Below are 17,909 nucleotides of genomic sequence, written 5' to 3'. Positions count from 1 at the left end.
CAGCTTCGCCCTGAATCCGAACATACTGTAGGGGTATAATTCGTGATCCTCTATGTATATTTGTAGCCTTATCGTGACCACTCTCTCGTACAACTTGCCAAGGCATGATATGATGCAGGTGGGTCTTAGGTTTTCGATTTGTAGCTTTTTGCCCGTTTTGGTATCATAACTACCTCTGCATGTTTCCAATCCTCGGGGACGGTCTCCGCTGCCCAGTGCTTATTGAGTAAGTCGCTTAGTTCTGCGACTAGCTAGTCACTGAGATTGCGGATGAGTGCGTTGTTAATTTTGTCCGCCCCCGCTGCCGTGTTTCTAGTTGTGCTTCTGATTGCTGCATAGACCTCTTCATGAGTGATGGGTCTCTCTAAGCTTGGATTTTCTTTTCCCCGGTGATCCCCTGTATATGCCGCCGGGTTCGTGTCCCCGAAGCATTTGACACGCACTTTGTCCAAGAGTTCCTCGTCGGTTCCCTCGAATTGGTGGATTAGCTGGTATATTGCTCTGTTATTCTCTGCCTTGGTATTAGTCGGATCAATCAGCGCTTTCAGGATATGCCACGTTCTAGCTGTGCTCAGGGTTCCGTTCAGGGAGTCGCTGATGTGTTGCCAATTCGTTCTCGACAATTGTGCTGCGTACTCCTCCGCTTTCGTTGTAATTTCTGCTATTTTAAGTGTGAACTTCCTGTTGTGTTTCTGCCTTTTCCACCTCTTGGTTAAGCCGCACCTGGCTTCCCATAGCCTAAGAAGCCCAGCATCAACCTCGGGTGTCTGCATTGTTCTTTTGACCTCTTTGATGTGCTCGCCTTGTCTTTGCTTAGGTTTCCCCATTCTTCAATCGATTGGATCCCTTCCTCAATGAGGTGTCCTTCACATTCATCTCTAAATGCGTTCCAATCAGTGATTTTGACTGTTCCTAGTTGCCGTTTAAGTCTGTCTGAAGCCACTTGGGTTTTGAGTATGTAGCGATCGCTCCCAAGATTTTCCATCAGGTTTTCCCATTGCGCCTGCCTTGGTCCTTTGATGAAGGTGAGGTCCGGACAAGTGTCGGTACTGACGCGGTTGCCTATTCTGGTCGGACTTTCCGGGTCTGTGAGGAGGATGTAGCCTGCATTCTCTGCCGCATCTGCTAGTGTCTTTCCTTTAACGTTGAAATTCTTGTATCCCCAGCTCTTGTTCCTGGCATTAAAATCGCCTAAGACGACTAGCGTGTTGCCCTTTGCCAGTTTGATGGCACCTTGGAAGAGCTTTTGGAATTTGGCCTTCTTTTGTTTCGGCGGGCTGTAGGTATTTACGATCAAGATGCTGCCCCCTTTCTTTTTTTCTTTGGGATAATTTCTACGATCACGTGCTCTATGTCTGTTTCGGCTATCCTATTGTTGCTTATGGGTATGATCGCTTTGTTGACTAAGATCGCCGTCCTTCCTTTTTCCTGGGTTTCGTAGCACGTGTCTCCTCCTAGGGTTGGTGTGTTGCCCGTCTCCTGAAGCGCAATAATGTCGGGTGCCGTTTGTTGTTTGTGAATATATTGTTGAAGTAGGCCCTGCTTCCTTCGGTAGCCTCTGCAGTTCCATTGCCATATGTCTAGATCTTGTTTGCTTAAGGTTTTTCTGGCCATGTTAAGCTTCTGTGTTAGTCGTGGTCACGTTGGCGAGGGCTGTCAGTAAAGTTCTCGTTGCTCGCCTGCGACGAGTGCGGCGGTCGGGTTAGCTCGGGTTGCAGTTGCGGAGGGCTGCTCGGCCTCTGGTCCCTAACTCCCTTTGTGAGCTCGGCTACCTGGCGTTCTAGCTCGTTCTGACGCGGGCGAGTTCCAGTTCGCGTCTTAGGGCTGTGATTACTTTGTTCGCATCCTCCTGCTGCTTAGGCGCGTTGTTATTTGTGTTTGTGTTCTGTTTAACTTCCCCACCCGAGCGTGGAGCAAACCAGGCATTTCCTGCTCCCCAGCTTACCTTGACTTCGGTCTTCCGTGCGGGTGTCTTCTGCTTTTGCTGCTGCTGCTGCTGGCCAACCAGGGGCACCAGGGGCGGGAAGGACCATGAACGGCTCCGCGACTGGCTCCGTGACGCCCGGGATCTCGAACGGCTCCGCGAGGTCTCCCCCTCAGAGCTGAACAAGCGCAGCTTGTTGCCGCGGTCGTCCCGGCTGCGGCGTCTGCTGTCGTGGCTACCGCCGCCACCTCCGCTGCCGCCATGGTTGTTGCGCAGCTACCTGGCTTTCTTCAACTTGTCTTGTCATTCTTTCGATCCGGTGGCGTGGCTACCGCCGCAGATCAGGCATTTGGGTATGCATTGGTGACCCTCCACCGGGTTTTGCGTACCGCACTGCTTGCACGCCTTGGCTTCCGGATTGGGGCACACGTCCGACCGATGACCTTGTTGACAGCAGATATAACCTACCTGCCTCGTGGGATGATACGGGAAGCACCACATCACGCCTCCGCAATAAATGACTTGTTTCGGCACTATGGGGCCGTCGAAGGTGATGACAGCCGACTTGGATTTTCCTAGCATTCGTGCGCTGTGATTCTTGACACCTTGAGTCCGCACCCGCAGGTTGGCTTTCAGTTTTTCCGGCGAAGTCCCGGGATCCACTCCGCGAATCACGCCGCGGCGGGTGTCTTCCGGAGCTGCCACGTAAGCATTGACATCGTACGAGCGTTCCCCGAATGTGAGGTTGGAAATGCGTCTCACGTGTTGGGTGGCCATCTCGCTTGCCGTGCTCACTATTATGATGTTTGATCCCGTGCGAAGTCTGACGATCAGATCTTCTCGTTTACATTGGTGGTTGCACGCTGCGGCTACGGCGCGGGCTACTTGGTGGGTTTGGAGCGACCTGATTACGAGTCCTATCGGCCACAAAATGATTTTGAAATCATCCTTGGGGAGCGGGGGCAGCCTTGGCCTGGGCCGCCGCAGTGCTCCTATCTCGCCGCTGTTCGAGGCGGCGGCGGCTGGCGCGCCAGCTGCTGGCGGAGCAGTGGCCGGAGTTTTTTCGCTGAGGTCACCTTGAGTGGTCGGCGAAAAATTCCCGGGAGCGTTCCGTTCGTTCTTACTCTGGCGTTTCTTCTGGCGTTTGGACAGGGCCAATTCCCAGTTCGATTCGTCTTCTATCTGGGCTTCGTGTTTCTCCTGTCGCATGGCGGCATCGTCTATCCCCCCGTCTACCGAGTTGTTGGAGTCGGTGGCGCCGAGGTAGTCCTCGTCTATCTCCTGGGCTTCCAATAAATTTTGGGGTAGTCTGCTCGTTGTTGGTTCAAAACTTCGGTAATTCGTAGGGCGGGGGTCCGTACCGTGCTGCATCGTCGCCTCGGTGCGAGCCGGGGTGCCCGCGAGCGCCCGTAGTCGAGCTAAGTCCCGTTAGGCCTAGCCACCCACCCGGCCCCGCGGAATCTTCCAAATCCGGTAGAAAGCGAAAAAATTGGTCCTACCGTCATGAATTCGGTGTCCAGGTGGTTCAGCTTGTGTTTCCTCTAAGCTCCAAACGAAATTTGGGGGCCCAGTGGGTTGAGAAAGTCCGGGCCGTCAGTATAATGATGATGATGATGAAGCCTCAGGTAATGGCACGAACCCACTGAGGGAGATAGGCCACGAATCGGGTGGTAATACGACTCAATACATAAGATAAAATAAATTGGTTACTAAATAAACTCGAAAAGAGAAAGGAAAACAAATAATCCAAGATGTAAAATAAGCTATGAATACATGAGATGAAGTATTGATCAATATTATAGTAAGCCTTGCGTTGATAGGAATGTTAAAAAAGGGATATACTTAAACTTGAGTAAGTTAAATTATGAACAGTAATAGTAAGATTTGAAGTGTGAATTTGTGCTTTTACTTTTTGAATTTTCTAAACTGCAGTAGAAATAAATCAATTCTTCAAACTAAAAACTATTGACAAGGCATTCCTTTTGTGCCACATAGGAAATTATAAATGTCAAGGCAAACGTTCCTGTGGCTATATCCCAAAGCTGTTGCTCCAAGGGAGAGTATAACAGTGCTGCTTAAAGGTAATCCTAAATTTTGAAGTGGAATTTCTAGACAGTTTTCGATGATTAGAAAACCGCCGGCATGATAATAAAAATGATCTATAGTTTCTGGTTCATTACAGAGGTATGGTCAGAGCACATGCGACGCACGTCCGCACTTCTTCGTCCTTCACTATGGAACATTGTTCGAATAGAGGAGCTACATAGAGGAAGAGACGGCAAGACAAGATCCTGTACCTTGAGAGTACCGGCTGGCTCTATGGTTAAACGGGCCGTTCAACACCTGTAGGTGCTGGAACCAACCTTTTCGTTAACTTCTGCGAGCGGGGTAGATTTTCGAAACTAGAACGACGAAGAAGGGAACGAAGCTTTCTCATACCTCGGGGAGAGTTCTGTTGGGTAGGAGCCACACGCATCACAGGCCACAACAACAAGAACAACAACAACAGAGTTCTGTACGGTCACGTCGATAGGTGAATAGGCGAGGACCAAATATTAAGTGATTCTCAAATAGGATTCAGGCCCGGCTGCTCAATATGGTGTGCTCATGTTGACTCGGAGAGTAGAATTCAACTCGCTCGCCGCAACAACCAGTACGCGGCCTTAGTGACATTAGGCATTGCGAAGGCGTATGACCGTGTCGACCACAATACTTTTAATCAACAGACTCAATAGTGTGAATCTTCCACAGCATATCATTTCATGGATTCAAAATTTCTAAGTGGACAAACATTTTATTGCTGTCAAAACGGGGGTTTCTTCTAAAAGTTACAAACAGACAAGGGGCGTTCCTCAAGGTGCAGTACTTTCGCCATTATTATTCAATATTTTACTTAATCACATCCCGACACATCATGACGTACAGGTATATGTATAGGCTGATGATATCGCATTTTTCACAGTAACGAATGATATACATAGCCTATATAAAATTTTGCAGTCATACTTGAATAAGACTGAAATTTGGTTAAAAGGAATACAAATGTCGCTAAATGTCAACAAAAGTGCGATCATTGTCTTTCCCTTAACTTTTCCTATCCGAATAACGCTGTCATAAGGCCACGAGATTATTCCGCAGGTAGATTCTTTAAAATATCTGGGAGTGATTTAAACCGAAAAGCTTATTTGGCAGACACACATAGAATACATCGCATCTAAAGGAGCACGCCCTGTTGGTTTATTACGAAGAGTCTGCAGCAGTCGTTTTGGAATACGCAGGGAGACCTTGCTGATGATTTATTGTATGTACGTCCACCCCGTTCTAGAGTTTGGATGCGTTTTATTTTCAGGAAGTCCTACGTATAAGTTACGTCCTCTGGTTCTTTTAGAACGCGAATCACTACGACTGTGTCTCGGCCTTCTAAAATTTGTAGCCAACAACATTTTGTATCATGAAACTCACCTGCCTTCTCTTCAAACTCGATTTCGTATACTGACCGTCCAAACATTTCTAAACATCTATGCTTCTCCCCAGAGACACTCCTACTATATTTTTATTCGAGAACCAACTGCATTCTTTGAGAATCAGTGGTCCAGACGGCATTGTCCCCAAGTAGTTTTTGTACGGAAGCTGTTAGAGCCATTACAAATATCAATCCGTGATGTGGCTTTTCAAATTTACCTACTTCTACAGCAAGTGTTGAATTTGGCGATATACTTCCCCGATAACGCTAAGCTCCTTAAAATTCGATACCTAAAAGGTTTATTAGATGACCACCTTGAAAACCTCCAAATAAATACAATAATAGCCACAGATGCTTCTGTCAGTGAAGCGAAGGCCGGAGTGGGCATTTTTTAGACATCATTAAATTGGTCTTTCTCTCTTCAACTACCCGACTTTACGCCAATATTTCAAGCAAAGTAATTGGCGATCATCCTAGCTCTACGGAAACTTCCCACATCTATTTCTTCAGCCGTAATCGTAACCGACTCCTTGTCTGTTTGCTACGCTTTACCTGTGGCCAATTCAAGTATTATTCTCCGTGAGTTTCATTCATTCACTCCCCAACATTCACGATCATCAAACTGGTATGGGTGCCAGGGCACGTGGGGCTCGCTTTAAACGAGCCAGCAGACGCACTAGCAGCGGCATCTCTTAAGTGCCCGGTACTGAGGATCCTAAAACCTCCGGCATACATTACTTCTGCAAGGTTTAAAAAATTTTCCATTCAAGAAGAACATGTCAAATCATGTGTATTAGATAACGCCGATTTCCAGCACCTTATAATTCCTTGGCACAGCGGATGGTGCGCAACAAGAAAATTTGGAGTTTCGTTTACGCGTATGCGTTGCCGAATACCAAGGTTTAATTTCTATTCGCATAGGTCTGGTTTGGCACCTTCTAAGTCTTTCTACTGCAGTGAATCCGAAACTATGGATCATTTCTTTATAGAGTTTCGTAGGTTCAACGTGCATAGAAAATGACTTCTAGAAGGTCCCTTCCGTTAACTTGGATTAGCCGTTACGCTACCTGTCATTCTGTCTTTGGGGGCGTCGGCACTAGGACACTGTAATAGGAACGTATGTGATGCCGTATATAATTTTGTAATGGAAACAAGGAGTCTCCCGTGCTAATTTTACTGCTTTATTTTACACAACAAGAAACCAAAAATATTAACTTCTAATGTTAAGAAATTTTGGCATGAAAATTATTATTAACGATTAGAATTCATTTATTATCTCATTTTCAGTAAAAAAATCTTATTTAGGTATTTGTTCTTCCCCGACCCACTGCCACCCGATTCATGACCAATCCCCCGTAGTGGGTTGTGCTATATCTACAGGCTCCAAACCAAACCCTGCACAACAGCAGCTACCCATGGAGTCTCACTATGGTTTATGCTTAATAGGCCTCTTTTTCGGTGCATAGAAAGGCTTGATTTTCTACAAGGCCTGGGCGTATGTTTTGAACTGTGTCACAATGCAAGCCAATGAGGTTCGGTAGAACCACAGGTACCTAATGAATGATGGCACACAGTGTGCTTTGAATGTGGGCCATGAACATACAGTCATCAGGAATTTATGGTGACAGGAGAACAAACAGCGCATTGCCAGTGCTGCTGTTGTGGGCCAACGTAGACGGCACCACGACCGCGACATTGGCTTCAATAATATCGCTTCAATGGAATATTCAACTTCACAGGTTGCACCTAAGTCAAGATTTATTTCCATCGTGACATGGTAAAGAATGTAGTACTAATTATAATGTTTATGTACAGACTGTTTACAGATTCATATAGCCAACAGGAACTGAGAGATTCATTCATACACTTGCTGCTCGTATTACTTCAAGTAAACAGCATACACAAGCTTTTCGACTCTGGGCACCGCACTCGCCTTGCAGGTTTTGCAATCGCGGTAACGTAGAGATGTAATCAAATTACTCACTCTCCAATTGTGATCTTCCACTTGTTGGTCATCTCCTGACGCGCAGCAGATATCGGCTCAACATCGTCCTCATAGATAATCGAAAAGTGCAACTCTTTCAGAGACTCGCATACATGAGTGGCTTCGATGATCCAACGAATCTCGGCAGCAGAAAAGTCCGATCTCAGGGTGAGGCGCCGGAGTGACTTTGCCTGCCTGAGCCCATCCGCCAAACGGTCAGCATGCCACCTGATCGTCTGCTTGTCGGCATACAAAGCGTTAGACAGACGAATTAGTTCTTGATTAATCTCAATGAATTATCAGACGTTGTACATTTGTTCTAGGAAAGCGAGTAGCTGAGCAAAAGCTGCAAGCTGAGGCTCAACTGTACTCTTTTATAACACACACAAACGCGCAAGTGTCATGTGCATTCCATTTACAGAGTCCAGAAAGCCTTGCATGTGTACCTCAAAAAAACTCGCATGCGAGATAAAAAAATTTCTAAATGGATGCTCGCATATAGGCAGAATATATATTTCGCAATATTTGTCATAGAGGGAACTATTTGTAACAAAACTGAACCTTCATCCAAATAATCACCCATAGCAAAGCTAGAAATCAAGAATGAAAGGTATAGAAATAAATGAATCACATGTTGCAGAAGTTTACCGCTGTCTAGCATCTTGAGAAAACGTATTCTAATTCAGCATATTCATGATTTGCATTCGCAAATTACGAATATCTAAGAAAATGTGTAAATTTTCTGTAAGCTTTCGCTGACAAGGTACTTTGAAAATTTCCGGAATATATTGTGTTCAGTCAGCATATGCAGCAGCTTCTGCGGGTTCTTTCCGCTCCTAACGTGTCCGATTGAATCCTTTGGCTGTGCAGGAAAAGTAGCAGCCAAAATATCAGTGATAGGTAACGCCCCCCTTTTCACTGCTGTAATGACATGTGTGGTGTAGTTGTATTAAGGTAAACAACTTTGACATCCTTCATAGTCAATTAGAAATCGATTTTTAGGTGGTATGTGCTCACATCTCTAACAACAGTTCGCGTGGATAACGAATATACACACAAATTGCCTTATTGTCTAATGTCAGACAATAATCATGTCATAGAAGACATTGTCTCTGCATCAGGCGAGTACCAACCAGTATCATCCAAGAAGAAGTGTTTGAAAAAGGCGGACGATTGCATTAGTAGATGATATTGGCAGCAAAGGCGATTTAAACTGAAGCCAAGATGCGTAACAATCTTGTAAATGCCACTACACTGCAGTCAAAAAGGAGTGCACAAGGACTTGCACCGCAATAATAGAGGCTGGGTAAAAATAAGGACAATTCCGGTAGAGCCTCCCTATAACCTTTTAAAAGACATGTTTTACCGCCTCATTTCGAGATGCCTCAAAAGGTTCCATAGGATTGAGTTTCATCACGTCGATAAGGTCATAAAATAACCACAAGTCATAAAATCTCTTAGGAAAAGCCGAGCGGAAGCGCAGCTAGCACGTTCGGCCGTTGATACAAGAGTGACTTTCTGTGTATTTTAAAGCATAGGTTGTATCTAAAAGTTAAATTTATTCTGAAAATGTTTATTCACTCACAGTGATTCTCGTGAACAAGACACCTTCTTTTCGTCAAACATTGAATGGCCGACACACCAAAGATGGGATTATTAGATGTTCTCTTGCATAAACGTCTAATCCCAAAAGAGGCCTTTCAAATCACTCTCGTTCAAATTTGGTTTCTTTCGTCTCATGGCGAGCCTGTTGTCATTCGTGCCAGAGATATTGGCTTACGGAAATTATAGGCACAGCCTACTGCCCTCATGGAGAGACCAATAGGCTGCGCCTATACCCTCAGTAAGCTAATATCTCTGGCACGAATGGCAACGGAAGCGTTATATTCACGTGACCCGATCATAGCATATCAGCGATTATGGTAAGCTAGATAAACTTCATTATATACGTTATTCATGTTCATTAAGCCGACGCCCATGCGTACGGTAGTTTTGCGCGTGAATGAACCCGTGTCTTGGTGATTCAATTGGTTCGATTTGAAGAGCGTTGTGAGCATTGATCTTATTCCATTGTTTGACATGTTTTTGGTCGCTAATTAATCGGTTCATAGGGCCACCAAACCGCCAGAAAAGCCAAAGGACACAGATAAGAAAATGTATAGGCGTGGTAGCGGGAATACGAGGTCCTAAGAATTTTTACGGCACAGATTAACTACTGAAAGTCCATAGAAGAAACACTGCTCTTTGAAAACGTTTCTTCCACGAAATGATCGTTGACAGTGAGGAAAAATGCGTTCCTTATTTAGGCGCGTTATATAATTACTTTAAAATAATTATGTGTGCATATTTAGAACATTAAACATCAATATAAAAAGGAGTGTTATTCTTAGTTTGGATCTGGGATGACATCACGTGATGGCAAATTTGGAATTGTGAGGGCACAATAGGAACTTCTAGCTTGTGCTACTCAACAAGTTCAAAACTGGCAGAAGTCTTCCTCACCTGAGTTTTTTGTTTCCTCAAGTCCCAGTGAATACAAGCGAGTGCCACCTCCTGAATGGTATTGTTGGTGGCAAGGAACTTCGAGATTGACTTAGAATCCTGGACACCCAATTTGAAGCCCTCAATGGTGAGCTTGGTCACTGTTTCGTTGGTAAAGAGAGCTCCGAACACAATGTTTGCCTTGGTGCGGTAAGTGTGGTTGTGGCAAATTACAGTCACGTCGGGAGGAGCCGAAGGTCTGGCAAGCATTCGCTTGAAGCTTGAACCGCACTCGTGAGATGAAAAGGAGGCATCCAAGATTAGGCAAGAGATGTCGGTGCTCTTTTCCAGGGCCTGCAGCAGCTTTCCGACGAAGTCAAACACCTAGAGAGAAACATGCGTACGCGGCAAGTGAAAACAACAATAAAATTAGTTCTACAAAAGTCTGTCGCCGTTTCATAAAAGAAGCGCTGAGGAGCCTCGAGTCAATGATTACGCTAAGCGCCTCATCGCAGAGTGTCTTGCATTGCAGAGCGCTGAGCAGCCTCGAGTCAATGATTACGCTCAGCGCCTCATTGCAGAGTGTCCGTTCATATGAGCCAGAAAACACAGTCATACACCAGAAAAAAATGTTTGCGCAATACTTCCCTGTAACGTCACAGTTCCTGTGCAAGCGGACAAATAGTTTAAAGGTTTTTTTTTGCATCAGAGGTTTAGAGTCTTACGTCACAAGCATGCCTAATGAAACAATAAACCGTGATGCTACAGGAATATACCAGCATTTAGTTCCTGATCACTATGTAGACCACTGTTTATTATAATTCATTTCGAGAAAAATAATTATGGAGTTCTACGTGTGAAAACTCAGATCTCATTATACGACACACCGTAGTGGTCGACTCCGGTTTGATTTTGACCACCTGGGATTCTTTGATGCGGACCTACACCTAATAGACTGGTGGTTTTGCATTTCGCCCCGATGAAAAGCTTATTTAGAACCATAAGTGTCAACTACAACTACATTTCTTATTGTTCAAATGGTAAATTGTTTGTGCACTTTAGGAAGAGGTGCTTGACAAACGCAATTTATAAAATATTCACTGCTACGTGCAGCCACAAGTATTCATAATTGTACAAATATATTCAATCTTAGATGGACAAGACCGTTCACTATGTTCCGCCTCAAGGATACCGCTAAAACTTGTTCTCTAGTAACGTAATCCAGATAAAAATAGAGTTTATTGAGAAAATGCAGAGATCCACCTTATGTACACGCAGTGCACATGATTGTAATGAAACCATTGAGGAAGCACCACTGAACACCTCAGTATATACATCTACCGATTCTAAGGCCGTCATATCTTTTTTTAGAAGCGAAATATCAGCTAAAATGTGTTTGCAGAGGAAGACAAAATCTCTTGCAATGTATGCTTGCTACAAATATTTCGGATGGCCAATTAGGGAGGATTATGGAGGGTAGCCAAAGAGAAAATTTAAGATAACATCGACTTGAGTATGACAGTCACTTTCTGCAATTTTGGGATTTCCAAGGTGTGATAAATGATATGAAGCGAACAGTATTGAGAGTTACGCCACGACAAAGACGCAAGAGCGCAGACAAGGAGAAAATGTGAGACGACAGATGAGCGCTAACCTTGAATTTCTGTGTGTCAGCGCCATGATCTACCATATTGCCGAACCAGGAAGTCCAAACGTCCAAAAATATTAAGTGCAGCTTAGGGGATCGAATGTACGAACACTAGACAAACCACAGCGAACAGAACACAAAGACGACCGTCTACAGACAACAAGCTAGTATTTCGAAAGGACTTGCAGGCACATAGGTTACGATACAAACTGTGAAAAGAAGATGAGTTCCAGATTTGCCATTATTATTGTGAAGCTGTATAGAAGCACCAGTTTAGGCGAAGAAGATATTGTGACGCACAGGCCAGTGAGCGCAGGTACACAGTCAGCACGGCGGGCACGACTAAACTGCGAGAACTTTATTGGCCAAACTTGCGCCTTGAAAGAAATTGATTCTGGGGCGGTGGTAGCAGCAGGGGTGGTTGGTTGCCGCGAAATCGTGTGCCAGTGCTTACGGTTCGCCTCTTTCATGCGTGGAACATTGTATCCTTTATACGCGCTCGTGATCAAGGGTTTGAGTATATAAAACGTATCGCAATCATCTATTAGCGCACCTACAAAGAGGCAAGTATTACCTTTATTAATAGTACGGCAGCGTTTTGGATCTATGCGTTTTATCGCACCGCACCAGCGCTCTCTCGCGATTACAGAATCCTCATAAAGCCACGCAACGAAACTGAACAATCGAGAGTGCATGACACTCGCGTTGCAATAACAAGGACTGAAGTACTATAGCGCCAAACAGACCATTTCTAATCACCATTTCATTTTTCTAATTTTTCACCATTTTTCACCATTTTTCACCATTTCCATTTCTAATCACCAGCAGCAAACCTGCTGGTGATTAGAAATGGAAGTGCATGGGGTAGGAATTTTAAATTATAAACGGCAACGTATCGTTGTTCTTGAAAAGGAAAAGAATAATATGCGTGCATTTTAGGACTTCTAACATACGGTGGCTAATTTGAACGATAACGATGCTAACCAGGGGTTGTTGAGCGGGTTCACACGAAGATAAAGTATTTGAATGCTTAGTCGTACAAGACATGCACTCGAAAAAGAGAACGTGAACAAAGAAAATTTAAGGAGAAAAAAAAAAAGACCAAGAGGCGTCAGATAGAGCGGTAGAATTAAAGTTGGTAAACGAAGTATGGGGGTAGTTCTAAAAATGACAAATCTGTTATTTGCAACAAAGGCCAATATTTAGCAAAAAGAGTTTGGCAAATCGTGCAGCTGAGAACCTTCAATGTAACGAATTGGCTGTCAATGAGGAAAGAAAACGCATTCGCGGACGGTAGTGAATTCGAAATCAGGGGTAATCGTAAGTCAGTTGTAGCAGCCTTCGCTTAACAGTTGGCAAAGTGTTGACAGATGGTAAAGAAGGGCGCATTTCAAAGTTTGAGAGAGCAGAAACCGAAGGGTTACGAGTTAGATTTATCAAGAAACTTGATCTAACCCTCCGCCAAAAATTGGTTGGGTTTCACTGCATATTTCCCCCGTTTATGCTAGTAAGGCGAAAGAGATGGGGCTTTGATGGGGTAGATTGCTAACAAATTAGCAGGAAATGAGCAGAAAGCTACAATATAAATTATTTTAGGGGAAAGAAGGAATGTTAAGTGGAGTAAACACGGAAAGGAAAAAATGAAAGATTAAACACATTAGCTGACCAGTATACGGAAGGATAGTAAAGCAACATAGTAAAATACGTCCTACTGATATTTCTTTTAAAAAATGTACTGAACGATTTCAGGTAAACGCTTGTGGCCATTCGATGAAAATCTAGATGCCTGCGAAACTGATCTAATTCTGCTTGTATGTAATCTTGCTAAAGTTGAGAACTATGTCCTGTGTGTAAATTCATCAATATGAAAGGGAGTAGATAATTTTTTAGACGCTGTAACTCATGATGTGTGCTTCCAAATTTAGGAACTTGAAAGGTAATTAGTTTTCCAGTTGAGCATTTAGTGTCACTGAGCACTTGACGCTATGCAAGTGACGTTGCACACAGGCAAGCGCGAAACGTTGCTGCGACGTCTATACTAGCGCAAAAATAGATCTTGGAAGATTTTCACGGATAGAAAAGTCGCCTCTAAGGCACAAAAAACCTGCGTTTACATTGCGAGAAACGGAACTTACGAAACTTCCGCCACTTGTTTTCTCACCCCAACTATTAGCTTAGCTTACGTGAGTGCCTGATTTGCGACAAGGTTTTGGATGCAGTCAAATCGTATTTAGAGTTAACGACTGTTTAGTGTCAGTAACCTTGTCTTAGCAACTTGGCCGTCATACATAGCATGTGCAATTTTTCAAAAGCCCATTCTAAAGAAGAAATGTTCCTTCCACAATTAATATTGCGTACAGGACCGTGACTCGGTTTTAATGTCCAACAACAATGACCTGACGCGCATTCGATCTCGTAACCTTGAGATGACGAGATCGAGTCTCAAATTCAATCTCTGTAATTCATTTAGATCGAATTTCCTTGTCTACTTACAGTTACGACGCTGCATTCTTCCGCGTTTCTTCTCGACATTTAACGCCATCGGCTATGTGGGTTTTAAGGGTAGCTCCTTGGACTAGTTGGCATTTGCTTTCAGTTAGTATTTGCAAGCCCTGTCGTCAAGCATGTGTCTGTCGTGCGCGTCTTATCTGCAGCAAATGCGTCATGCAGTACACGTGGTTTAATTCTGTCAGTTATGTTGCTTCCTTTTCAGCCGCACGAGCATAGAGTGACACTCTTGGTTCTTGCGAAGCACTTCCGGTTCTCCTCCTGAGACGACCGGAGACGAGATTTGAAATAAATCAGCAACAGGGGAAAGAAATAGTGTTTAATATTCGTGGGTTTCATTGTAGATATGAATCAGTGCGTACGTTTAGTTACAAATTGAGTTATCGAAGTGTCTGTAATAAATTGAATAAATTATAAATCACTGATTACCGCTCGCCAAAGCACAGAACCGTAGACTTTAAAGACGCGCCACATGAACACGACTTTGGCGATATTCCTGAAAACGCGAAAGTAGAAAGCGGATATAATGACGTCACTAATGACCGTCACATAAAAGAATGTGGCACGATATTTAACCGGCTAATTAATGAAAAAAATTGCCTGGCAGAGACTGAACATCTGCCTGGCAGAGTGGATGTGATGTCATTCCCTCCTCTCTCCTCTCCCGTGGCGCCCCTGCTTGCTCGTTCGCTCGCAAAAGCTGCGCGCACACGCGCTCGTTACGTGCTCTGACGTCAGCACCAGAGAGCGCCCGCAACGTGTGCTTCGTGCGCCGTTCTCTGGGGGCTACGCCTCGCCAGGTGACGCGCGCTGCGCTTCCTCGTTAAAGTCCGTTAAACTTCGTGAAGTACTGCCACGCTTTGAAGAATGCCGCCTCCTCCTCGCGCGCTCTGGCAGAGGCCGACGCCGCGCCGCTATTGGCCTGAAAGCATCACGTCGGCCCTCGCGCCGTGCATCAGCGGCATTTTTCTCGAGATGCGTCTGCGGAGTGGCGAGGAGTGCATGTTGGCGCCGTTGCTACGCTCGAGCAGTGTAGGTGGCACCACAGTCGAGGAGGCAGCGTGAAATAGAGGAGAAACGAGGAAGAGTGAAGACGAAGGAGCAGAATGTCGCTACTTTACGAAGTTTAAGGAGTTTTATTCCTTTTCGCCCTCCCTCGCCCCTTGCCCGCGTATCGTGCCAGGGGAAAGGCGTTTACTAGCTAAACCAAACAAACACCAATGCCGAGGTGCGAGTGCCACTAAGGGACACCTACGTCAAAGACTAAGGTATCCTACTATTTTTGTTACTTCCCTCCAACGAAGTTGCTAAAGCGCGTTCAAACTGGGTAGTTTTCTATCACACGAGTTGGTGGTATCTCATCGACGACGAAATGGCCACGCTCCCAACCAAGCTGCCGTCGTGCGTGATGAAATGTCCATCGCCACCGAAGTTCTGGAGGGGGGCTGTCCATGGACTGAAGTTCGCTACTCTCACTTCTCGCAGGTTAGTTCCGAGTTCACGATTATTACAAAAGTATTTCGCATATGTACACAAGTAACCACAAAACAGATTAGATTCATTGCATAAACAATAAACGTAGACCTTATGTTACGTAGGCGCATGCGGTCACAGGCTCGCAGAAAAATTTTACAAGTCCCACACACTATGGGAAACGGAAAACACGAGCAAGCAAGGCAAAATTACGCAGTACGACTGGTGGGCGCTGAAGATTTTAGAGACGAATGTATCCCTCAGTCACCAGGATGGACCTTAGAAAGCTAGTGGAAATTTTTTAGGCATTATAGAACGTGTTAAATCACAAAATGCGACGTGCTCGACCATGTATAAATGCGCCCCACCGAAATGACTGTCCGATAAAAGATGCGTATTGTCGTGTTCTGTGGCTTGAAACAAGCGTTGCATGTTTTCCTTTTTTTTTCCAATGACAAAAATCGGCCTCGGACCGAATGGAAGACGAGACCGTCTTGCGTGGCACAAAGCAAGTTTTCCCGTCGCCGACAAGATCAGCTCCCGAAAATCTCCATGTGTGAACGGGGCTTTAGAATGTGTTGACCTGAGGTGCGATCGGAGATCGTTCTTCGAAACGCGCATGGAGTTTCTTCTCCTACACAGCGCCGAGTCGTCAGCCGCTGACTCGGCTAAGCCTAGGCCAATCGCGCGAGGCGAACGTGAACGCAAACTGAACGCACGTTCGCAACAACGATCTCCGATTGCGCCCATGTTCGTTTTTCTCAAGCTCTTATTTCGTTTGATCACTTATGACTAGTAACCAGAACTTCAGGCAGAATGCTTAGTTTTTTTTCTTACCTCCTTATCGCACCTATTTAACATATAAGCACGAACCATGTCTAGAATCATTTTAGTGGTTTCATCACCGGGCTTATGAATGACTAGTTCGATGATAGTGCCTATATACAATTTTCAGGGCCTAAAGATTACTCGGAGTGTTTGTGCTAGCCTTGTCTTCTTTACAATGTTGTAACCACTGAGGAATCGGACTGAAGGCAACCGATTATTACCGCGAACACATTACCGGTGTTAAGGCTGTTATTAACAGCTTTGCGGCTGGCTAGTGCACTCCTATGAAAAGGGCTGAAACTGCTGTAAGCGAAGATAGACTGGGAGGTGACTTAACCTACTTGTGGGCTAAATTGATATCTGGAAACTTGAATGGCTTGTTGCGACTCTAACCACGAGTGTAGGGCTAAATTTGAAGTTTAAAAAAGAAGTTCGTCGCCATCCCTAACGAACCTGCTGCTATTCAAGCTATTTAGAAACTTTGAACTAACTGGTACAAAAATATCAGGTGTTATGTGTTGAAAGAACTGTTGCAGGGTTTGAGCAGCGAACATTTTGCGTTTCCACAGGGCAATAGTTTATCAAACGTACCGAACGAGAAGTATGTGCCGGTAACATCGGCGGATAGTAAGCGTTGTTCGTGCTTAGAAATTGATACCCAGCACAAATAGGAACAACGTGAAGCATGAACCTCTTGAGATGGTGCTTGTGTGTCACAGCTTTCACAAATTTTTCCGTGGTTGCATGTCTAGGCACACTAGGTTTTACACGGATCTTCAGACAGATACCTCTTTTTATTGTATTGAGAAAACAAAGTGAATTTCCCGAAACAGGCATTCAGTGGGCTTTATTTCTCGGAAAATCGTAAGTTATTCCCGGATGGACAGGAGAAGTTATTTTAGCGCATACATGGCTAATTGCCAGTTTAGGCTAAATGCCAGTTTATCGCGCGTACAACTGCGTAAGTAGCAACTCTTGTGCCTGTTAAAGGCAGCTAAAACAGCGATCTTTAGTGCCTAAGCAACTTGTTTCTAGTTATGACAAGTTGCTTTATGATTCCGTGACTTTATTGAAAACAGAAAAAGTTAGCGCTTTCCAACTCATTTGGTGCGATACCCGGGGAATTACAAGCAAGACGACTCGAAGTCTGCTAGCTATCTCGGTCATTACCGAAGAAGTTACACATCAACCAATAACTGATCATAAATTAGTACACTCACTGCGTACACCGCCAGCATAGCTTTAACGATGTGGTGGGGTGCACTGGATAATATTATGACCACCTGGTGACGTGTCTGCAAATTTTCCTGAAAAGCATTGCGCTTAGAGGCCGTAACGTTCTCCCTGGTCCACCGTCCGGTTCCATCCCTGACTGTATGCCCACGTGTGCACGCGGAAGGAATGCAAAAACCCTCGTACATGGAAATTTGATACACTAAGAAAAAAAGTGGTCTCCAATCCACGCTGTCAAGGTGGTTCGACAGCGAAGTTGTGAACTGCTAGAACGATTACCCATTGCAATTTAGGTTCAAATTATTCACATGGCGACATTCACATGTACTTTACCCAATCATTCGGCTGTAACGGTTCAACGGCTCGT

The 17,909-nt window shown here is 44.8% G+C and overlaps 1 protein-coding gene across 4 annotated transcripts in view; it reads right to left on the bottom strand.

Annotated features, from left to right (window-relative positions):
• The window catches only part of LOC135896658 (uncharacterized), a 97,495-nt gene that overhangs the window by 21,245 nt on the left and 58,341 nt on the right, over positions 1–17,909 (bottom strand). For all 4 annotated transcript variants that reach the window (XM_065425139.1, XM_065425138.1, XM_065425140.1 and 1 more), the window contains 2 exons: positions 9,874–10,236; positions 7,372–7,607 (listed from right to left, as the gene is read on the bottom strand). In XM_065425139.1, coding sequence (XP_065281211.1) covers positions 7,372–7,607; positions 9,874–10,236 — 599 coding nt within the window. The remainder of the gene's footprint in view (positions 1–7,371; positions 7,608–9,873; positions 10,237–17,909) is intronic.

The sequence above is a fragment of the Dermacentor albipictus genome, chromosome 3 (assembly GCF_038994185.2).
Source record: "Dermacentor albipictus isolate Rhodes 1998 colony chromosome 3, USDA_Dalb.pri_finalv2, whole genome shotgun sequence".
In the NCBI taxonomy this organism is placed as follows: Eukaryota; Metazoa; Arthropoda; class Arachnida; order Ixodida; family Ixodidae; genus Dermacentor; species Dermacentor albipictus.
Note: the sequence above shows the minus strand (reverse complement) of the source record. Positions and strands in the feature narration are given on the sequence as shown.